The 22,660-nt window shown below is 39.8% G+C and overlaps 1 protein-coding gene across 1 annotated transcript in view; it reads left to right on the top strand.

The window, feature by feature from the left end:
* MYO1E (myosin IE) overlaps nucleotides 1-22,660 on the top strand; it is a 155,069-nt gene that overhangs the window by 80,393 nt on the left and 52,016 nt on the right. The window contains exons 5-14 of the mRNA XM_088443212.1: nucleotides 5,080-5,167; nucleotides 5,504-5,593; nucleotides 6,013-6,144; nucleotides 6,831-6,965; nucleotides 8,952-9,084; nucleotides 12,724-12,920; nucleotides 17,780-17,860; nucleotides 17,947-18,033; nucleotides 20,149-20,235; nucleotides 21,246-21,413. Coding sequence (XP_088299338.1) covers nucleotides 5,080-5,167; nucleotides 5,504-5,593; nucleotides 6,013-6,144; nucleotides 6,831-6,965; nucleotides 8,952-9,084; nucleotides 12,724-12,920; nucleotides 17,780-17,860; nucleotides 17,947-18,033; nucleotides 20,149-20,235; nucleotides 21,246-21,413 — 1,198 coding nt within the window. The remainder of the gene's footprint in view (nucleotides 1-5,079; nucleotides 5,168-5,503; nucleotides 5,594-6,012; nucleotides 6,145-6,830; nucleotides 6,966-8,951; nucleotides 9,085-12,723; nucleotides 12,921-17,779; nucleotides 17,861-17,946; nucleotides 18,034-20,148; nucleotides 20,236-21,245; nucleotides 21,414-22,660) is intronic.

The raw sequence follows: 22,660 nt of genomic DNA, 5'->3' as shown, positions 1-22,660 counted from the left end.
CCTAATTACAATGAGAAACTACAGTAGATGTTTATTGTTATGCAGCTATTCTTTGTCTTATACATGTTGTGCCTTAGGACTAATTTGTCAAAAGTGACCAAATTGTCTGTCCAAATTATGGAACACATGGTGATTTTTGGACTACACCTTCACTTTTATCCTTTAAATTGGTTATTTAACTGCTCACTCATGGAACGTGCAGAATAAGAACACCTTAGCACAGCTTTTATATCTTTACAGAGCACTAACAATCATATACATGTCTGTTTATGAGAACTTCTGAGCAGTGACGATTTGTGCAACCATTTCCAGCATTGCACTCCAGCAGATGACTATACATGCTTTCACCGTCTCATAACTGGTTTATAGTGAGCACATTGATCCACAGAAATGGGAATGAAGCACCACCCTATGCATTCTGGGCAACCATGTATCTATACAGTTGACATTCTTACATGGATGCACCGAAAGACGAAGAGGTGTTTCTCTAACTAGCGAAAATCTGTTTGGAGTATAATAGCTCTAGTTGATGCAAGATTTAGATTGCTGGATTTGTGGAGGGTTCCTGGACATGACATCCATTAGAGTTGTAGTCAAGAATTATTTGCAAAAAATAGGGCAGTAAGAGCCTTCTTATAAGGGAGGTATTATTTACAGTTCCATAGCTAGTGTAATGCTAGTGATTTGCAGCTAATTATCTGTCAGAATCGCACAAAGTATGGGCACCTCTGATGTATTCTGTAATCCATAAGAATGATACCATCTTCATAGTGCTGCCGGAGCAGTTAGTAATAATCTAGCTGAAATGGGAGATGCTTTCAGGAACAGTTTAGGAAAGAGGTTGCTACTTTGACTATTCTATATTCACACCTATTTGGAAATCTGTAATTACTTGGCATTACCTTCAAATTATATCCTGAGTGGTCAGGACATGATTAATTGACCTTCATTTATCTTTGTCCAACCTCAAAACTTTACAGTTTTGTTTTCTTTATTTTGTGTCACTAATAAACTTTGTTCTCAAAATGTCAGTCTTTCATTAGTTACTGTTAGCTGACTGATTCATCCCCTCAATAGAACCCCAAAGCCTTATGCTTTAATAACCTGGCCCTACGTGCCCTAACTGTTTGAGGAAAAATCCGATCTCTGCAAGATACTAATGGCAGAGCCTATTTTTAACTGCACTTAAATAGCAAAAAGGTTGCAGAGCTCTGAGGCTGCTTATTAATAAGAGTAATTAAGGCACCTGAATGGCTTTTGAAGTGGATGTCACACATGGGTATTTACATGGAACTCTGGCTTTGGTTGCTCAGAGTTCCACAAAAGGCCATTATCTGTGTAGATGAAAATGACTGTAATGTAGGAGAAAATAATGATATGTGGTAACCATTAGTGTCATGTCTCTGTCAAGGGCTTCTGAGAAAAGGGATTGTTGTAGGCCTTAAATTATAGTGTGTTTTGATGGAAACATAAAATGGAGTGGAAAAACCAATGAATTGGTAATGAGCATCATGTTTTAGTTTCTGTTATTCAGAAGCTATGGTTTGATACCTTTCTGATATTAATGTGAATAGTGAATACCTGCCACAATTGAGAGTTAATGCCTGATCTGCAGCTGGAAATATTATAGTGAATTATAACAGTAACTATATTATCCTAACAATAACTCCTCTGTATTATCTTCACATGATGCGTAGATGATGACATCACAACTAGAGATGAGTAAAATCACAAATTAATATAATTTGTATACATACATCTCACTGCAGAACAGGCTTATTCCCATGGGTGTGTTGTTCTGGTGACCCAATCTTTTTAGTTCTGCTTTTTAGATTAAAGAGCTGGAATTACAACTGTCAGTTGCGTATTAATCGGTATGACATACCGCCAGACCTAAGCCCGGCGGATGAAATACCGACGCCGGAAGTTCGGCAGATGAAGATCCCGACTGTGCCTTATAAGTATCCTAACCCTCCCTTAGGGGTGCCTAACCCTAACCTCCTCCCCTAGTGCCTAACCCTAACCTCCACCCAGCGATGCCTAAACCTAAACCCCCCCCTGCTCCCTAAACCTAATCCTCCCGGGGGGGAAGGCAGCCTTATCCTAACCTCCCCCCGGGGGTGCCTGACCCTTACACTCCCTTCCCCTAGCCTAATCCTATGCCTCCCAGGGGGGTGCCTGGCCCTAAGTCGTCCCCCCAGGAGTCCCTAAACCTACGACCCCCCTCCGCCTGCAGCTAACAGGTCTTGACGCCCGGCTTACCTACGTTCGGTATGCCGGGCGCCGGTATGTCAGCGTGGGACTGATGATAGGCGTCGGTATTTAGACGCCTATCATTAGTCCTATGGTGGGATTTCACAGTCAGGAAGTCGGCGATCGGCATTTCGACGTGCAAGCTCAGTGCGGGCCCCTTCCTCTCTCTGGTGGTCCCGCAGAGTAGTAGTGCTTAGTGCCAGAATCTACTGCGCAAGCGCTGGTCTTCAAGAAAATAGCGCCTGCTCCATTTTCCCGGGGACAGCAGTACTACGCATGCGCTAGTCACCAGGAAAATGGCCACCGACATTTTTCCAATCACATGGTTATTATGCAGCCTTTTTTGTGTTGGGAGGTACAGTAGGCATTCTTTTTTATCGGAGGTGAAGGTCTTCGTGGCAACTGTGCCAGATTTGACATTGTGAATTGCAGCATCACTCCCCTGCTCCTGCTGCAAAATGGCATGATTTACAGCCATTTGCAGCAATTGACAGCTCTGCCCACTTCACTGCAGTAAAGGACAAAATGCAGTAGGGTTGTATACTCAAGAATCTCCCGGACAGTCTGGGAAAGTAGGCAAGTATGCTTGGTACTTTGAGTTTTTCTGTAATTAGAACAATAAGCCTAAAACTAAAATCTACTAAAGTGCATTTAAAATCTCCCCATAGCCTTTATCTAATTAAACTATTTAGCTCTGCTCCTCACAGCAACGTGTCACAAATCAGCACAAGAGAACCACTTTATGCGAAAAGTGCTGCCACTTTCTATCGGTTCATCTCTCTCCTGTCCCTGCAGGACAGCTTTTCTATAAATCTTCAGCATTAGAGTCGGCGCCACTATTGATACCGTATTGTCGTTACCCCTAAATAATCGCAAGACGCTATTTAGCGTTACCTGTCGCACAATAAATAATTGCTTTCCAGCCCAACTGTGTTTCCAAAGCACAAAAAGTTCTTATTGCAACAAAAAGTAAAGTTACACACTATGATCTATCACAATTAGCGCAAAGACAATTAAATACAAAAGCTACAGCTTGATACATATGCATGCGCACCGGTCCCAGTAAACAGTCGTCACTCCAGAAGCCTGTGGTCATCCAAGAAGAATGGCTACTGACTGGGACCGGGACACAGGTTATATACCCTAACAGATCATAACAACAATGTAGACAGACAAACATAATTCCATTGGTTCTTGGTTTTTGTAGTACGCTGTAGTTCATAGGACAGTTCACTAGGGGTATGTCCCAATTCTCCACAGTCTCTTGAGATTACATTGTCTTTCTTTAATTGGTTTAAACTAGCTAAAGGCACTACATTACAGAGTATACATTCTAACTAATAATTTCCTATAATCCATAACCATCGAACGCAAGATGCGACTCGCTGGTAGGTTCGGATATCTGGAAATAAACAGTGTGTCAGTATAGTACCAAACATGCCATGTCTACCATGTTGTATACCTTAAATATCATATACAGACATTTCACAACATAATTATATGCTACTAAAACCTCTAATATTACGTTTAATGTGAAGGAACCTTTCATGAGTGCGTGTATATTTATGGTTATATGTTAGTATGCGTTGTGCGTCTACACGCAGCGTAAAAGGTGCGCTGTGTGCAGGGGTTGCGTACAGTGCAAACATGCGCTGTGTGTGTTTATATTTACAATAGCAACTGTGTATACGTGTGCACGCATTGTGGCTACACATGCAATCGTTTAAGTGTATGTGTGTGTGTGTATATGTATATAGATACTTGATGGAATCACAATGTAATCAAAGGCCTCTCCAGCCTATTTAGAATGTAAATGCTAGTTCCTTTAGGCATACAATCATAGTCAGACTTAAAGACAACGGTTCATTCAAAACACTCGTCTGCACCTCACAGTATGTGTGTGGTTTTCAATTACTAGTCACAGACATGTCCACAGGACTTGTCTCCCAGCACTGACCAAACCTTGCATTTTTAAATATATATATATATATATGTCTTTAAATACATATGTGTATCCATGCACACTTCTTATGTAAAGACTTTAACAGTGTGCAGTAACACGGCAGATGTACACAACGCTAAATAGCGCCGTAGACAATGATATGCTGACTACGCCACATGGCGTCGTGCAGACAGCGCAAACATGGCGTCTTCAGATATTTTCAAGGATCTGATCTCAGCCAATCATCCAGCCTCGACACCGCTAAGACATGGGCGCCGCCATCTTGTGTCAAGTCAGGTGATCGACAGTCAGCTAGTCCAGGTCCTGTCTGTTTGCACATGATTGCTGCAACCAATCCTCTTCCCTCCCTCCCTCGGGAGACTTAGGTTTAGGCAATGGAGATGGGGGGGGTTAAGTTAGTTTATACTTACCTTAGCTGCTGTCGGGGTCTACACCTCTGCCGGGCTTCCGCTGTTGGGATTTGAACCGCCAGCCATACTGATCCCAGTGCCACTGACAATTCAGACATTTGCCGGCACATTGGCGCCCTATCTTGAAGATAGGAGCACCAGTAATGACATGGCTATAGTTTAGATATATTCAATTATTAGAATGAAGTTGCCAGTGGAGCCACAGGTATTTAATGGAATTTCTACTCCAGGTAGACAGGAATTTTGAAGAGTTAGTCAGGGAAAATGTAATTGTAGTGCTTCTCATTTATAAGTGTTACATTTATAATAACAGTATTTTTGTTGATTCATTGAAGAATGCTATATAGGAAGAACATGTACTGTTACTGGTAAGATATTGTAAGGCTGATCATTTCATAGTGATCTCTAGTAGCTGATTCTTAACTAGATATTATGTCTTATTTTCCTATTTAGTGGAGAAAGTGGTGCAGGGAAAACTGTGGCTGCCAAATATATCATGGGCTACATCTCTAAGGTGTCTGGGGGAGGCCCTAAAGTCCAGGTGAGATCATTGGCTGTCTGCTGACTGTTAAGATGTAACTGACATAATGGAGCAATTTTGCTAGCACATAATCCTAACTTAATACAGAATTAAACTGCCTTGAGGAGAACTTTGCTTATAGCACTTGTCGCATCACATGGGCTGCAAATTACACACATCTTCTGACGGTATGCAGCAGACATTCGAGGTTACAACACAGCTTCTTGTTTCGGAGCTTATCCATTTTGATCTATGCTCTAGACACAAGTGACACTTAGAAGGGAAGAAGAATTGGGAAATTGCCTAATTTAGAGTATCAATATAATATGTAATGTTTCTCCATGTTTTTAATCATAGCATGTGAAGGATATCATCCTGCAATCCAACCCTTTACTAGAGGCCTTTGGGAACGCAAAGACCGTGAGGAATAACAACTCCAGCCGATTTGTGAGTCAACGTCTCCTCTGATTCCTGATGGTCACTTTGTATGATATATGACATGTTTGGTTATTATGAATTCAGAAGCTTTATTTAAAATCAAATAAATGGTGTAGTCTAAATAGAAAGATGTCTGTTGATCAGGGCTTAAAGGGAGTCACTTTGTTTCTGCAAGAGATATCATAAATATGGAGTGAAGGGATTTCAGTGAGTTATGAGATGACAAGTTAAACAAATCTGGGCTTAAAACATGCAACGGTGCATGGAACTCCTCTATAAACATGAAATACTAGGATTTCTCCCTCAGCCTGTTGCTTTTAAATCTGTAATTACAGTTATTAATTATGTACATAGCTTTTAAAACATAAGCATACATCACATCGGAGGAATTTACATTAATATTTTTTATAACTTTTCTTTTCCAATAGGGAAAATACTTTGAAATCCAGTTTAGCCCGGGGGGAGAACCAGATGGAGGAAAAATCTCCAACTTTTTACTGGAAAAATCTCGGGTGGTGATGAGAAATCCAGGAGAGAGAAGTTTTCATATCTTCTATCAGGTATGAATACAGTAAAAATTTATTCTAGCAATCTCCTTTCCAATCTACCGAACATCAAGCCGTGTATATGTGCCAAACAATCCTGGATCATTGCCAGATTGATTCTTCATTTAAATTCGCATATGCTGTATTTGTTCCTTATTGACCTGCAGGACTTTAATCAGCAGGAATGTCTGGGTGCTAATGTCATCGTAACATTATTAAATGTTTTTGGGCATACTCCCACATCCGCAGATGTTATTCCTGTTTCAGTCTGGTCTTCAGTGGCCAATGCTTGGCAGTGACAGAATGTAATGAGTTATGAAACAATACTAACTCATTGTTTGTTTTTTGTGAAATCAACATCACTTACAGATTACAAGTGTGTTTTAGTATCTAAACATAACAATGCTTGCACTGGAGAATCCTGACCACTATTTACTATAGATCTATTCCATTTGTGTTTTAGAAACATTATCACACACTACTTCATCTTAACAAAATGGAGATTTAAACCTCAGATTTATGTGACAAAATGACCTAATTCAGACAGAACCCACAGACAATACATAAGAACATTGTAGCACTAGCAACATATATGTACTTCATGCAACTGCAGAAATGTTTATAGTATGTCATTTGTAGTTGTGATATTAGATTATCTGGATTCTGAATTAATAATATGTATATTTTTGTATTGACTGCAGTTAATTGAAGGTGCTTCTAAAGAACAAAGAAATGACCTTGGGATCACAAGCTTAGATTACTATTACTATCTTAGTCAGTCTGGATCTTACAAAGTGGATGATATTAATGACAAGAGAGACTTCCAAGAAACCATGGTAACATACTTATGCACACTTTGGCTTACTGTATATATCTTAGAACCATTTTATGCTTTGCTTTATTGTTCCAGCTCATACTTCTTATAAACAGATAAAATAGTCAAAATTTATAAAGCATGATCTCGACTATGTATGTCCTGTTACTACTGAACCCCCTACTCCAAAATACAAATTACAATGGGAAATAGACCGCGGGGCTACCCCAAGGAGGACTCCTGGTCCATAAATTCAGGAAAAGGTCTCTAAAGCACCTTTGTCCATACAAATTAAAGAAAATGCCTACAGGATTTATTGTTGGTATATCCAGATTAAATCAAATATTCTGATCTACATCTCCTCTCTGCTGGATGGCCTGTGTAGAGATGGGCACCTTCATTCATATCTGGTGGTCATGCACAAAGATCGCAATCTTCTGGGATGCTATGGCGGCCCTAGCGAGTAAGGTAACTAATATAGCAATCACTAATGCTGGGCATACACTATGCAATTAGCTGTCAGATATCTGTCCAATCTGGCTGGTTGGAATGAAAACCTGGTAATGTATGGGAGCAAATGACAGTGGACCATATGGTCTTAAACACTGGAAAATGGATAAAAACAATTGTTCAAATTGGTTAAATTAATTTGATATAACCAGTTTGTCTGAACAACCTTTTTTTCTGTTTTCTAGTGTTTGTAAGCAAATAGTTGATTGTCATTTGCTCCCATATATTACCATATTTTCATTCCAACCAGCCAGATTGGACAGATATCTGACAGATAATTGTAGAATGTATGCCCATCATAAGGATCCATGGTCCTTCCTACTTGGGCTCCTCACAAAATCCTTACACAAATTATCAGATAAATAAATTTCCCAGATTCTTAATTCAACTCGATATTTTATAGCTTCTCATTGGAAACACCCTGACCATACTTACCTTTAAATGGTTATCCACAAAATTTGGATATTGCTGCAATGGAAAAGATAATCACTTATCTTCATAATAAATCATCCAGATTTATTAAAATATGGAGCCGTTGGTTTGCCTTTAGTCCACCTCACTCCATGGGTGCTGCTCCTAGGAATCTTTCAGACTTTTTTTATATGTGCTTATAGATATTGACTATTTTATCTATTGTTGACTTTATAAATTGATAATATATAATCTACATTGTCTTAATCTGAGGCTGCAATTGATTTGGGACACTACAAACGGGTGTTCATTTACCATTTTTTCCATACTTCTTATAAGTATGTTATTTAGATATAGACATTATCTAGTCTCTATAGATTATAATTCATCTGATGGAATACAATTAAGTTTTATGCAAGCAATTCCATACAACTGAATTACACACAGGGAATTCCCAGGACTGTCTCATGGTGGTTAAATTTGGGCATCTGAGGGGTTACGATTAGAATTAGACTGTAGTGGAGATTAGGCATGAGAAGCAGGAGGGTATGCAAAGTGAGGTTTTGAGAGTTTTTAAATTGGTTAGCAGAAGCTCGAAATACAGACAGCAATTGCTCATTCTTCTAGTTTTCATAAATATATATCACAATCTACAGATCAGTACAAAATATAGAAGGAAATATAATTGTATCGTGAATATGGAAGAAACATCAAAGCTTTTCATATGAATTTTATATTATTATTAGTCAATTGACAACTTACTTTGTGGCTATAATCAATCATTTAATGTTTCTGGCTAAAACATACTGTACAAGCTTAATGTTAAACATACATTATTTTAATACAAAATATCCAAACAATTATACTCTGACAATATTTTATGGAACTGTAATGTACACATTATTTTATAAAACATTACAATATATTAATTTTTAAATAATATCTGTTTTGATCACTATACAGTGCAAAGTTCATTATGTAAGTTTTAGAATTGTAGCTAAATTGTTTAAAGAAGGAAAAAGTAATTAAACATCGTAAAGCTGGGTTTGAGTCAAAGTCTAGCAATTGTCATTTCTTTCCTCCCCAGCATGCCATGAACGTAATTGGGATCTTTGCTGAAGAACAATCTATGGTGCTGCAGATTGTAGCAGGGGTTCTACACCTGGGCAATATTAGCTTCAAAGAGAAAGGAAACTATGCAGCGGTGGAGAGTGAAGAGTGTGGGTATTTCTATACAGACAGTTGCCTATACTTGTGAGACACCAGTGTACAGTAGGCATATCTGTATGCAACCTGTAGATTTGCAGCTCTTTTTTGACTGTCATATTTTGCAGATTAGAAGATGCAACAAGGCCATAAAGTGCACGCAAAGTTTAAGAGGAAGAAATACAGATTTAATTTTATGCAAAATACACTGATAACACGCACAACCATACATACCGTACAAACATACTGACACACAGTAACATGCATACAAAAGCTGACTTTTGTGCTACGGGGAGGAGAATATCTAAATTATAACATCATTTAGAGTTGTGAGGGACCTAAGTCTAGCACAACTCTAAAATGCAGTGTAACAATAGAGCTGGCCAGTATAAATATAAATGTAGAACACTATAGACACTGAATCACGAGATCGGACAGTAAATGATTCCCTGCTAGCCCTGGCCCCATTCAGATAAAATCATGACCCCCCAAAGAATATCCCTCCCCACCATATTATACTACAATGCCCCACCACTGCACATCCTCCCCCTCTGAAAAAATGTCTGGCAGCCGTTTTAGTGACTGAGGGGTATATTTACTAAGCAGTTTTAGGAGAAGTGAAAAGTGATAATGTGCCAGCGAATCAGCTCTTAACTGCCATCTCACAGGCTGTGTTTGAAAAATGACAGTTGGGAGCTGATTGGCTGGCACCTTATCACTTTTCACTCTTCACTTTTCACTTCTCCTAACACTGCTTAGTAAATAGACCCCCAAGACAGTTCAAAACCTATTCTGCAAATTGCAACAGTAGCTGATTGTGCATAATCCAAGATTGTGAAATCCTTGCGTTTACCCAAAGTACAAAAGCAGTGAGTTAACTGCAAACATCAGCCAGTGAGTTTCATGAAATTGGTCTGACAAGATCTCCATAGAGCAGGTTATTAGACACAGGATGCATTGCATAAACTGCTCATCACACCTACAAATGCACATTTGCAAGTTCAGTGTTACAAATAATAGAAAACTGGGCAGAGGAGGAAGGTGAAATGGTCAGATGTGTCCTCGTCAAATGGATGAGTGGACGTGTGGCACCAATCTTAGAACTCTACAGTCCTGAGCGCTTGTTTAGAAGAGTGAAGGTTTCTATGGATTCCATAATATTAGAGAAGGTATTTTCCATGCAAATGCTTTGGTGCCAAGTAAATGCTCTTCACTACCTATTGGTGCTGAGTGATCATCTTCACCCCAACTTGCAATGCTGTAGTCCTGATGGATGGGCGTCTTACATGATGGCAGTGCCACCATCCACAGAGCATATTTACTCACCCAGTGACTTGGTAGGCATGATATTGATGTTTTCCTTATTTTGTGACCCTATCAGTCACCAGCTCTGCGCCCAATGAAGCATTTATACAGCAGGGGTGGGGAACCTTTTTTCTGCTGAGGGCCATTTTGATATATATATAACATTGTTTGCGGGCCCGATGCAGGCCACACCCCCTCCATGTGATGTCTCACGGGGGTGGGGTCACAATCGCCAGTGATTACAGCAATGCCTGGAGCATCCTGAGGATGCCCCGGGGAGGTGTAAGGGCAGCGGTGTGACTGTCTGAAACGTTCTAAGGATGCTCCAAGTGGCACTGCTGCATAGATTCTGGCTGGAGGGTACCATTCTAGGCACCCTGCTAGCCAGATGAGTCTAGCAGAAAAAACTCAGAGGGCCAGACCAAATGATTCCGCGGGCCTTATATGGCCCCTGGGCCTGAGGTTCCCCATTCCTGATTTACAGGCTAGTCTATAACACAATCCAGACACAGCATTTCCCACCACCATCAACCCTGCATCATTATAGTGACTTTCTTGAGGAAAACCTGTGCTACGTCTCTCGCACAGTTTCCAACATTGGTATACTCCATGCCAGTGTGCATTCACATTGTAATGACCACACGTGATTGGTGAACATCCTATTAGGTAGATTTATGTTGTTGTTCACATCTATTGTCCAACAACTGTCCAGCTGCACTTTCTTACTTTCTTGTGATTTTCTTATTCCTAACTGTGTTTTCCTTCTTGCCAACAATAGTGGAAATATAACATCATATTAAACTACAATCCTCGTGCATGTGAAATAATCTACAGCAGTGGTGTCAAACTCTGGCCCTACAGCTGCTGTGGGACTACATATCCCAGCATGCCCTGCCACAGTTTTAGCATGCCCTAATAGCAAAACTGTGGCAGTGCATGCTGGGATGTGTAGTTTCACTGCAGCTGAAGGGCCCAAGTTTGACACCACTGATCTACAGGCTTGGTGCTGCCATTTTTAATTAGAAAATGAGGACAGCTCTGTCATTCTATACAAAGAGTAGCTTTTTTGTTGGTGCCAAAACTTTCTTTCTGATCTTTCAATAACAACTCAAAAGTCCATATGTGCAGCAGGCATCCTGGGACATGTCCAGTTACAAATCATTTTTACTCTGCAGTCCCTCTGTCCCAGAAGTGAGACCCATGCATGCATGGTGCACTCACCCCTGTCACACTACACCGGTTCCTCTCCCTGTGGTGGCAACTGAGACAAGGCTGCTATCAGTGCTTCAGTTAGAAACTAACACAGCACGGTTTGCATCCCCTGGTGTTCTCCACACTGTGGAGAGGATCTGGTACAGCACCATGCATCAGTGGATTAGTGTGGCCTAAACAGACAGATATAGATAGGAAGAGATAAATTGTGCATTTATAGTTAATGAAGTGTTATTATGATCATATCTACACATTACATTGATTTGTAAGTGAAAGTCTGTTAAAGCTGATACTATCCCATTAAATGAGCTCTTTACCTGACATGAAATATATTATTGTAACCATGTATCTGGCCCTGCTGATTCCATTGCACTCAGTCAGTATCATTTTGTAACACTAGATGCAGTATGGTGTGCAGATACACGGACAGTGTGGCCACAATCTGTTATTGATTGAGAAGAAAGGCTAGGGTGGAAGTGAAGTCCTTTTTAATGTTCAGAAATTGCTTCCAGCATCCTGGCACTATTAAGATCCGGGACTCACTGTATTTATTTCCGTTAAACGCAATCCATCCTATAATATGTTATGTCAGGATCATTAAACCCAAAGCCTAATATAAAGTAGAAGTGCATAGCAGGCAACATTCTAAAATCATTTCCAGGCATACTTTGCTACTGGGCAGATGCATCCAAGCTACATCCCCCGTCATGATATAGAGATAAGAGTAATGGTGGGTTTTTATGTTTTTAAAGGCCTCTTTATTTTCAGAAATGAATATATAATAATGTAATGTGTGGCACAAATGAATGAATTGAGTTAGGAGAATGCCCAGACTGCTATGTCTATACTCCTGACAGCTCACTCTTGTTAAGAGGACGAGAAAGGGGAACCTCTGCTGGATGTAGACAAAAGTAAATGTATTATTATTTACAACATCTGTAACAGTATTCTGTACAAGCTTACACAAGCTGTACTTCTCCAGCTGTTATCTGTGAGGTGATGCTGAAACTTGTAGTTCCATAATAACGAGTATAACTTATGTTATTTAGTAGTCATTTGATCAGCACATGAGTGACGATAAGGTATAAATGATCCTAATATTTGCTGTGCATTAAAATGCTCTCCTATGTTTACAGTTCTAGCATTCCCTACATTCCTTCTGGGGATAAATGACAGTCGCCTAAGGGAGAAGTTAACAAGCCGGCAAATGGATAGCAAGTGGGGCGGCAAGTCCGAGTCCATTAATGTGACCCTAAATGTGGAGCAGGCCTGCTATACCAGAGACGCTCTAGCCAAAGCACTTCATTCTCGTGTCTTTGATTACCTGGTAGATGTAAGTATCACTTATATGATCGCGACATACTGTATTTGATATACTATGGCAGGGCTTTCTAACTGGGGACCAGAGAGCCAAATGTAGACCCCAACGTTTTATTTTTGCTTTCTTTTGTGGCCCCCGTATTCTTTGACTCTATTTGGTGACATCAAATTTATTTTTTATAGCATGCAGCCCCCAACACACAGTTATCAGAGAGATGAGGCCTACTTCATTTTATACAGCCTGCAGTAGTAGTATGTTATAGCTTAGCCATAATAAACATACATTTATGTTATTATTTTTACTGTAACTTCATACCATTTGCGTGCACAGAGTAGAATCTGTTATAAGTGTGGTGAGCTTTATTGGAAACCTGAATCTGGGGTCTTCTTGAGTACCAACCAATGCTGCTCATCAGGGGGTAGTAGGTTATTTTCCAGTACCTAGGAATCACCTAGTGTGTGAACAGAATGTTACCTCACTCTGACGTTTGGAATCTTTTTAAATTAGGGGTAATATTATAGAACTTTTTTCTTTGTCAGTAATGTCAGATTGGAGAATAAAATCAGAAAGATTTTGATCTGTTCAAAAGAAATTGGTGTAACCTGAACCTGTGGATATGTTTATATAATGCATGCATTATTCCCCACCTAAAGATCTGTCTAGAAAAGTCTTTAACAAATGACATAGCCTTAATTGACCAGTATTCCTCTAATTGGCAATTATGGCCCTCATTCAGAGCCGGACGCTCTGAGCAGAGCGCTCGCTCTGAATGAGGGCCGTCCTCCATAAAAATGGAGCGTCCTCCTGGACGCTCGTATAGCTGTGGGTCACCACCCACAGCCTATACGAGCGTGCAGGTTGATGGTCGCGATGGTCTTGACCATCGCGACCATCGCCACTGCGAGCCGGAGCCTGCGGTTGAGTTTCTGAACCGCAAGGCCCGGAGTGATTTTGGCTCTATCAGAGCCAAAATCACTCCCACTGACATCACTAGTGATGTCAGTGGGCCGGCTTCTGACGGTAGGCGTTCCCTTGGGAACGCCCCCGTCTGGGAGGCACGCCCCCGGCACGCCCACCAAAGGGGGCGTGCTGTCAATCAACATCGACAGCACGCCCCCTTTGATCAGACACAACGAGCGAAGGAAAGTCCTTCGCTCGCGAGCGGACAGCCGCTCGCGAGTGGGTCTGAATCAGGCCCTATGTCAGAATTCTTTGTGAATTGTATACTGCCTTAACAATTAGTAATTGCTATGGCAGTATACAATTCACAAATAATTCTGGTGAATTTGAAATGGTCAAAATGTCGACATGCAAAATATAGATATACCCATAATATTAATGTCAACATTTTGACTGGGTCTATATTTTGATATAAAAAAAATGGCGACATGCCCATATTTTGACTGCAGGGTAAACCAAATGTGTGACTTTAACTGTATTGTGACAGGCACCTTGTAACTTCAATATTAAATTGATATTAACTTAATATATGTCTTTCAATGTAAATAATGAGTCGCTATGTTTTTGGGGTTTTTTTGGTCACGAAAATACATATCTTTATTTTATTTTTTTTTCCTGACCAAAATGTAAAAGGCGGTAAATAGTATAGATTGAGACAAAAAAAAGGGAAGGGAAAAGAGAGGATAAGGGATATATCTCACCGCACTGGTATATCTACTACTGAAATATATGTATACAGATAAAATTATTGAAAAGACTATGGGCCTGATTCAGACGCTATTTGCGGACGCTCGTTCTTAAAAAGGGACCGGATATTTAAATTGAGCGCTCGAAAAATGCGCTCGCTATTTTGTAAAGACACCCCTTTGCCGTTCGCATCACACGTCATCTCCGTTATTTATTAGATTAATCGGGAACATCGAAAGGCATCTGAACTGCTCGCTGTGCTTGTGGTAGGATTTACTTCCCACTATCACTGCGAGCAGTTCAGGCTAAAAGACAACCAAGTGACGTGGTCGTTGACACTCCTTTACTAATTATGCACTCCCATTAAACGTCGTTTTGACCGTTAGGCATGCCTGCGTTCGCATCTCCACTCCCCCGTTTTCAAGCACCTTCCCATGTTACCACCCACAAACGGTACATTCTGTCAATCAAACTAGCAGCCCCTCGTTATTTTACGAGCGTTATTTTACCACCCACAGCTTATGCAAGCGTCCATGATGATGGTCGCGATGGTCAAGAGACCATCGCGACCATCGGGCTTGCAACGAGACCCTACGGTAGGGTCTCGCTGCCGCAAGCCCTGGGGTGATTTTGGCTCTATCAGAGCCAAAATCACTCCCACTGACATCACTAGTGATGTCAGTGGGGCCGGACCCAGATGGTAGGCGTTCCCATGGGCAGCCATGCCCCGGCACGCCCACCAAAGGGGGCGTGCTGTCACTCACCATCGACAGCATGCCCCCTTTGGTGCGAGACCCTGAGCGACGGCTTCCCCGTCGCTCGCCGGGTCTCACGCATGCGCATTTGGGTACCATCGACCCGCTTGCAAGCGTCTTGCGCTCGCGAGCGGGTCTGAATGAGACCCTATGTCCACAGGTATTCCTTAATGTAGAAAGAATAAATAAACCGGTAATGAAGTGTGTGGTGGTGCTACTCAGAGTTGGCAACAACAATGCAAAAAAGAAGATTAAAAAAAATGGACCCACAAACCTCTATTAGGGAGCAATCTTAAAGCCTATATAAGTATTAATTATAAAACATAACTTTTAATATATCAAATAACTTAAAATAGACTTACAAAACAGATATAATAGAAAAAGGCATGAAAAGTAAATAGTTAAGGGTGTGAGGGGCTCAACCCTCAGAGGGTGGCGAAATATGAAAAGGAATAATGACATTTAACATATAGATGACAATCTCAAATACAAATACTTACAATACAGAAACAATGTAAAATACACCCAGGGAAAAAGAGAAAATATTTCATAAAAAACAATGTTACTGATTTCATGTACAAAGGTGGAAAGACTGAATTAATATCTCTCCAGTGATGTCAATAGCTGTAATTTATTCACAACAAAAGGCACTTATTAGATACCGGTAGAAGAAAGGAGAGAAAAAAGTCAGGGTGTGAGAAGCCTGTATTACACAGTTCTGCTGCTTCCCATCATACCTAAAGCATAGGGTGGGAAGTGAGAGACGTATTCCGCAGTAACTCTTGGAAACAACAGCCAGTTACGTTTCCCTGTTACCGCCGTTCATCTCTACTGCTCAGTGTCTTGCACCGAGGTGTATTGGACAGTGAATGAGAAGTACTACTTGGCTATAAGCGGGAAAAGAAAGGAGCGTGATAGATAAATCATAAATATAAATGTCCTATTAACGGTATCATTTTTATTATTTCTTAGTGCAGATATATTTGATAATCACAGAAAGGTTTATCCTTGTCACTCAATACACAGTTGTGTTCTTTATAGTTTATACAAAGATAGCTGTTTCATAATAATAAAGTGTGCTTATGCATAGCAGCCCATATATAAACAATATAAAGTGCAGATTTAATTAACAGCAATATTGCTATTATTCATTAGTGACAATTTATACTGCGGTAGCTTAACTGAAATAAGTGTGTTATTACTAGCAGCAGTTATTGCATAGTACAAAGTGCAAAATTTATAGATAGAATTAAATTAGCAACAGTATTTCTTAATGCAGATAATTTTGATAATGACAGGATTATCCTTGTCACTCAATACATCATTTTGTTCTTTATAGTTTTTACTAAGATAGCTGTTTCATAATAAAGTGTGCTTGTGCAAATAAATAGTATAGGCCTAAATGTAAAATGCTATGGGCAGTAATCAAATCAAGTAAACATGGTTTTCATGTTCCTGCAACCTTCTAACATGATGTGAAGCAACTCCTACGATACTACTGTTCATATGCTAATAGCAATGAAACTGTTGAAATAATAGCAGACTGTTTATAGGCTGATTGCAATGAGATTGTATGCTATTGTTTCAGCAGTTTCATTGCTATTAGCATATGAACAGTAGTGTAATAGGAGTTGCTAATTGCAATCACTGTCTGTGCATGTGCAGTGCATGTCTCTCAGTGGGACACTATCTTGTACATTTGTCCATTATGACTGGTCACCATTATTTACCATTGTATCTATGTCGATATTATGACTGTCAACGTTTAACTGTGTCTACATTTTGGTTGTTGACATTTTGTCCATGTCGTCATTATGACAATCAACATTTTGGTGTCACCTTTTTATTGTCTGTGTTGACTATAGGTTTGACTACTTCCCCTTAAAAACTGTCAGTGGTAAATCCGGTATATTTGTATTGCTGGATTCTGGCTTCATTTTAAATACAACTTGCTGCAGTGTTTTTATCTATTCATTGTTCTCTTCAGAGTGTTGGTTTCAGGTGAATTTGGAAAAATTAAATGAATATGATTTTCATGGATTCATCAAACACACCAAATGCAAATGTGCTGCTTATGTGTTTGCAAACTTGTCACAGGTTTATTCTGTGCATGGTCACCATGACAGACCTCCTCCCATTGCTGTCAGGCTAGACGTTACCTTAATTCAACTTTTGCATTTGTTTTGTGGAAAAATTGTGTTAATGGCTCTTTGTCATGGTAAAAACATACATATATATCTTGAGGTTTTGCAATCATTGTTTATCTTTTCTTAGTAATATATAGCTCATTTATTACCCCTTTGTGGACATTGTTTTATGTTTTTACAGTAACTGTATACTGTTTGTGTATGTTGTGTCTTTGTAGTAAATTACTACAGACAAGTCATTAATCGTGTAATAGTTCTAGGATTTCTACGTTTAATGCTAGAAGACAGACATTTAATTAAACAAACTGGTTGTTTTTTTCAGTCCATTAACAAAGCTATGGAGAAGGATCATGAAGAATATAATATTGGTGTTCTTGATATTTACGGCTTTGAGATTTTTCAGGTATGTTAAGTGAAGTGTTGTAAAGCAGCACTAGTTCTAGTTAACCATTTAGCATCTCAGAATAACATTTATCCGTATATTTTCAGAAAAATGGGTTCGAGCAGTTCTGCATCAATTTTGTGAATGAAAAACTGCAACAAATATTCATAGAGCTGACTCTCAAAGCCGAACAGGTAAATGAAGTGAGCCAGCTACCTGCAGTTCAGTTGAGAAAACAGATCAGAGTTTATGAATATGTTAGCATTTTCTATTAACTTATTTAATTTATTTTTATTGTAGTGATGCAATTGATCTGTGCTCCTTTACATGTGCATTAATGAAATGCAAGACTGACGTGCATTACGTTAGAGTTTCATTACAATACTAATTAACATATATTATGGCCAGGAAGGCTACTTTTATGTTTACTTTGTTGATTTCCTACATTTTGCTGTTCAATACCTGCTGCCTGTGACCGCTGTTCACATACAGTGCATCCGGAAAGTATTCACAACGCTTCACTTTTTCCACATTTTGTTATGTTACTGTCTAATTCCAAAATGGAATAAATTCATTTTTGTCCTCAAAATTCTAAACACAATATCCCATAATCACAACATTTAAAAAGTGTTTTTGAGATTTTTGCTAATTTAATTTAAAAAAAAACACTAAGAAGAAATCACATGTACATAAGTATTCACGACCTTTGCCATGAAGCTCAAAATTTAGCTCAGGTGTATCCTATTTCCACTGATCATCCTTGAAATGTTTCTACAGTTTAATTGGAGTCCACCTGTGGTAAATTCATGTGATTGGACATGATTTTGAAAGGCATACACCTGTCTATATAAGGTCCCACACTTGACAGTGCATGTCAGAGCACAAACCAAGCATGAAGTCCAATGAATTGTCTGTAGACCTTCGAGACAGGATTGTCTTGAAGCACAAATCTGGGGAATGGTACAGAAATATATCTGCTGCTTTGAAGGTCCCAATGAGCACAGTGGCCTCCGTCATCCCTAAATGGAAGAAGTTCGGAACCACCAGGACTTTAGGCCGGCCGTCTAAACTGAGCAAACAGAGGAGAAGGGCCCAAGTCAGGGAGGTGACCAAGAACCCAATGGTCACTCTGTGAGAGCTACAGCATTCCTCTGTGGAGAAAGGAGAACCTTCCAGAAGGATAACCATCTCTGCAGCAATCCACCAATTAGGCCTGTATATTAGAGTGGCCAGACGGAAGCCACTCCTTAGTAAAAAGCACATGGCAGCCCACCTGGAGTGTACCTAAAGGACTCTCTCTGGTCTGATGAGACAAAGAGAGACTCTTTCTCGTGAATGCCAGGCGTCATGTTTGGAGTAAACCAGGCACCGCTCATCACTAGGCCAATACCATCCCAACTGTGAGCATGGTGGTGGCAGCATCATGCTGTGGGGATGTTTTTCAGCGGCAGGAACTGGGAGACTAGTCAGGATCGAGGGAGAGATGAATGCAGCAATGTACAGAGACATCCTGGATGATAACCTGCTCCAGAGCACTCTTGACCTCAGACTGGGGCGACAGTTCATCTTTCAGCTGAACAACGACCCTAAGCCCACAGCCAAGATCTCAAAGGAGTGGCTTCAAGACAACTCTGTGAATGTCCTTGAGTGGCCCAGCTAGATCCCAGACTTGAATCCAATTGAACATCTCTGGAGAGATCTGAAAATGGCTGTGCACCGACGCCTCCCATCCAGCTTGAGAGGTGCTGCAAAGAGAAATGGTGAAACTGCCCAAAGATAGGTGTACCAAGCTTGTGGCATCATATTCAAAAAGACTAGAGGCTGTAATTGCTGCCAAAGGTGCATCAACAAAGTATTAAGCGAAGGCTGCGAATACCTATGTATGTGTGATTTCTTAGTTGTTGTTTTTTTATTATTAAATTTGCAAAAATCGTAAAAAATCTTTACACGTTGTCATTATGGGGTATTGTGTGTAGAATTTTGAGGACAAAAATGAATTTATTCCATTTTGGAATAAGGCTGTAACTTAACAAAATGTGGAAAAAGTGAAGTGTTTGAATACTTTCCGGATGTATGTTTGTCCTGTATATATGTATAGATATGTGTTTTTGTACTTTATTTGTTACACTAATATTAGGACATTTTCAGTTTAAGGTTAGCATTTTCATTTTGGCTAAATATACATCTATATTGTTTACTGTAAAAATGTCTGTGATTAAGAGGAAATTTCTGTTTTATGGTAGTGATAGCTGTGGCATAGAAACCGAATTCAATACAAAGTTTACAGTTGCTTATTGCTTGAATTGCAGGAAGAATACATTCAGGAAGGAATAAGATGGACACCTATAGAATACTTTAACAATAAGATTGTATGTGATCTCATTGAGAATAAAGTGGTGAGTGGCTAAGTAAATGCACTATTGTTTGTGATTTGCGGGCGCTAAGAATCACTTCTCAGTCTTTACCTGTAAGTACTCATGATGCACCAATTGTACAACCTCAATTATGTTCTAGGATAGAAGGCTTTATAGAATCCATCAAACTACTACAAAGTAGGATCAACTTTAAGCTACTGAGATCATAGCAGAAGTATAGAGGAAAAGAACTGAGGTTTCCTTAGTATTTCTGCACAGAAATCACAGATTTATTGAGTTGAAGCAAGTAATGCTCAGCTCAGATAAAATTAAAAATCAGCCATAGGACTCCACAGAGATGCAAAAATAGATCAATAGGATTAGTTTATAAAATGAAAAGTAAAAAACTGGAATGGTGAATCAATATTATCTCAGTAATACATTTAATAAAAACAAATAAAACGTTTAAAAAGCAATATTAACTCATGGATCTCTGGAATAGGCCTAATAAATTATTAGTAATAATACATCCTGGAATCATAATATTACAGACAAGCTGAAAATATTGTAAAATAGTACAAATAAATAAATGAAAATTTGGCCCCAAGACTGGCTCAATGCAGAACACTAATACAAGCTTAACTATAACTATAGGAAGAGTATCGGGTATGCTAATATACAGTATGCATTGGAAGATGGCCACTGTCAGTGTGTACAGTTTTCTTCCACTTACTCTAAAAGGTACCAATATAAGAGCAACAAGATGTGATCTATACAGTAGCATGGAACATCCTTATTTCATCTAGTTGGCCAACCAAATATGACAATATGCCTATTCAGCAGTCTAACCTGTATTATTTACAAATAATTGTATGTTCATTCAAATGTTAGTCTAAAATGCATAAGCTAGTGTATCATCAACATCAGGGATTATGAGAGTGGATGTATTTCAGTGTTGTATGGCCCTATGACCGACAGTCTTATTTTATGTAGTTATTTATGCAGTATTTTCAGAATGTTTTTCTTTTTGCTGTTTTCTCTGCTCTTTTCAGAATCCCCCAGGTGTGATGAGTATTTTGGATGATGTATGCGCCACTATGCACGCTGTGGGAGAAGGGGCAGATCAGACTCTATTACAGAAACTCCAGATGGCAGTGGGGACTCATGAACATTTTAACAGTTGGAATCAGGGTTTTATTATTCACCATTATGCTGGAAAGGTAACATTGACATTGCATCTGCACTTTGCATCTGTATTTCAAGTTGCACTTACGATCTGTGCATCTTGCATCAAGTGCATAATGCGTTTGGAGTAAAGATAGTACAATCCTCATTCTCAACTCCAAAACTTGGTCCAAGTTTAAGCAGGTAATTACAAAATGTGTCCTCCTCATACACTATTGCTGCAGTCACGCCAAACAGCCCCCTCTCAGCAGATCGTATTGCAACTAAGGCGCATGTGTGGGCAAAAAAGACACTCTGCGCAATCGGAGTCGCACAGGACCTGGCGGCTCGCTCACACCAGGTGCCTCACGCCTCATGGCATATTGAGGCTAGATGTAGGACACATCTGTAGTAAATATTTCAACTGCTACTCAGTCAGATACGTCTCAAAGGGATATAACGTTCAACTGCATAAAAGCCGTAAACTCTCTACAATAAGGCCTTTTGAGTGTGACTATGTAGCCTTGTTTGTGTGCTTTGTCATCATCGGCACTTAGGGCCTGATTCAGTACGGATCACAATTGCAATCACAGCTGCAAATCCATATGGAACGCAGCTGCTAAAATATGAAGATGCTTTCCAAAGCTCAACAGGCATAAAGGAGCGCACTGCTGCTTTCTCATATCTGTCCAATCTCGCTCTTCTGCATAAACATCGGTACCATTGACGCACATCGACCACTCATGCAGCATTTACACCAGGTCTGACCTGCCGCAGACACTGCAAGTCTTATCGCACGCAGAGCACTCTCAAGCTGTGTATGCAATCGCAGTAGCTAATTTATGCACGCACAGGAAACATCGTTCAAACGGACAGGGACACCTGCATTTCTCAGACCACTCTGTCACCACCCCCAAACACGGACATCCTGTCACTCACTTTGCAATGGGTTCCTCTGTGCATCCGTAATCGCAGTGCGATCACTGCGCACGAACAGTGCGGCTTATACGCATGCACAATGGCAAACAATCGCTCGATGTGCTTCCCTTAGATGTCCTCAAATTCAAAGTGGTGTTATTACTTGATCTATCAACACTGTGTTTTTGCAGCTTGAACCATATTAGTATAACCATCCACTCTGATGTGATTATGTCTTGGCACTAATTAAATTCCCAGATTGCTTTGATTTGTTATTCCCACTTAAGGCCACGCTGCTGATTACATTAAGTGAGATTTTAGTTTTATTAGATTAACCACAAATGTTTAAAAAAAAACAACAACTAAGAGCCGGCAAAGCAAAGTG

Source organism: Taudactylus pleione, unplaced genomic scaffold (assembly GCF_031769625.1).
Source record: "Taudactylus pleione unplaced genomic scaffold, aTauple2 ptg000019l, whole genome shotgun sequence".
Lineage (NCBI taxonomy): Eukaryota > Metazoa > Chordata > Amphibia > Anura > Myobatrachidae > Taudactylus > Taudactylus pleione.
The sequence above is the reverse complement of the archived record's forward strand: the minus strand, read 5'-3'. Positions and strand labels throughout refer to the sequence as shown.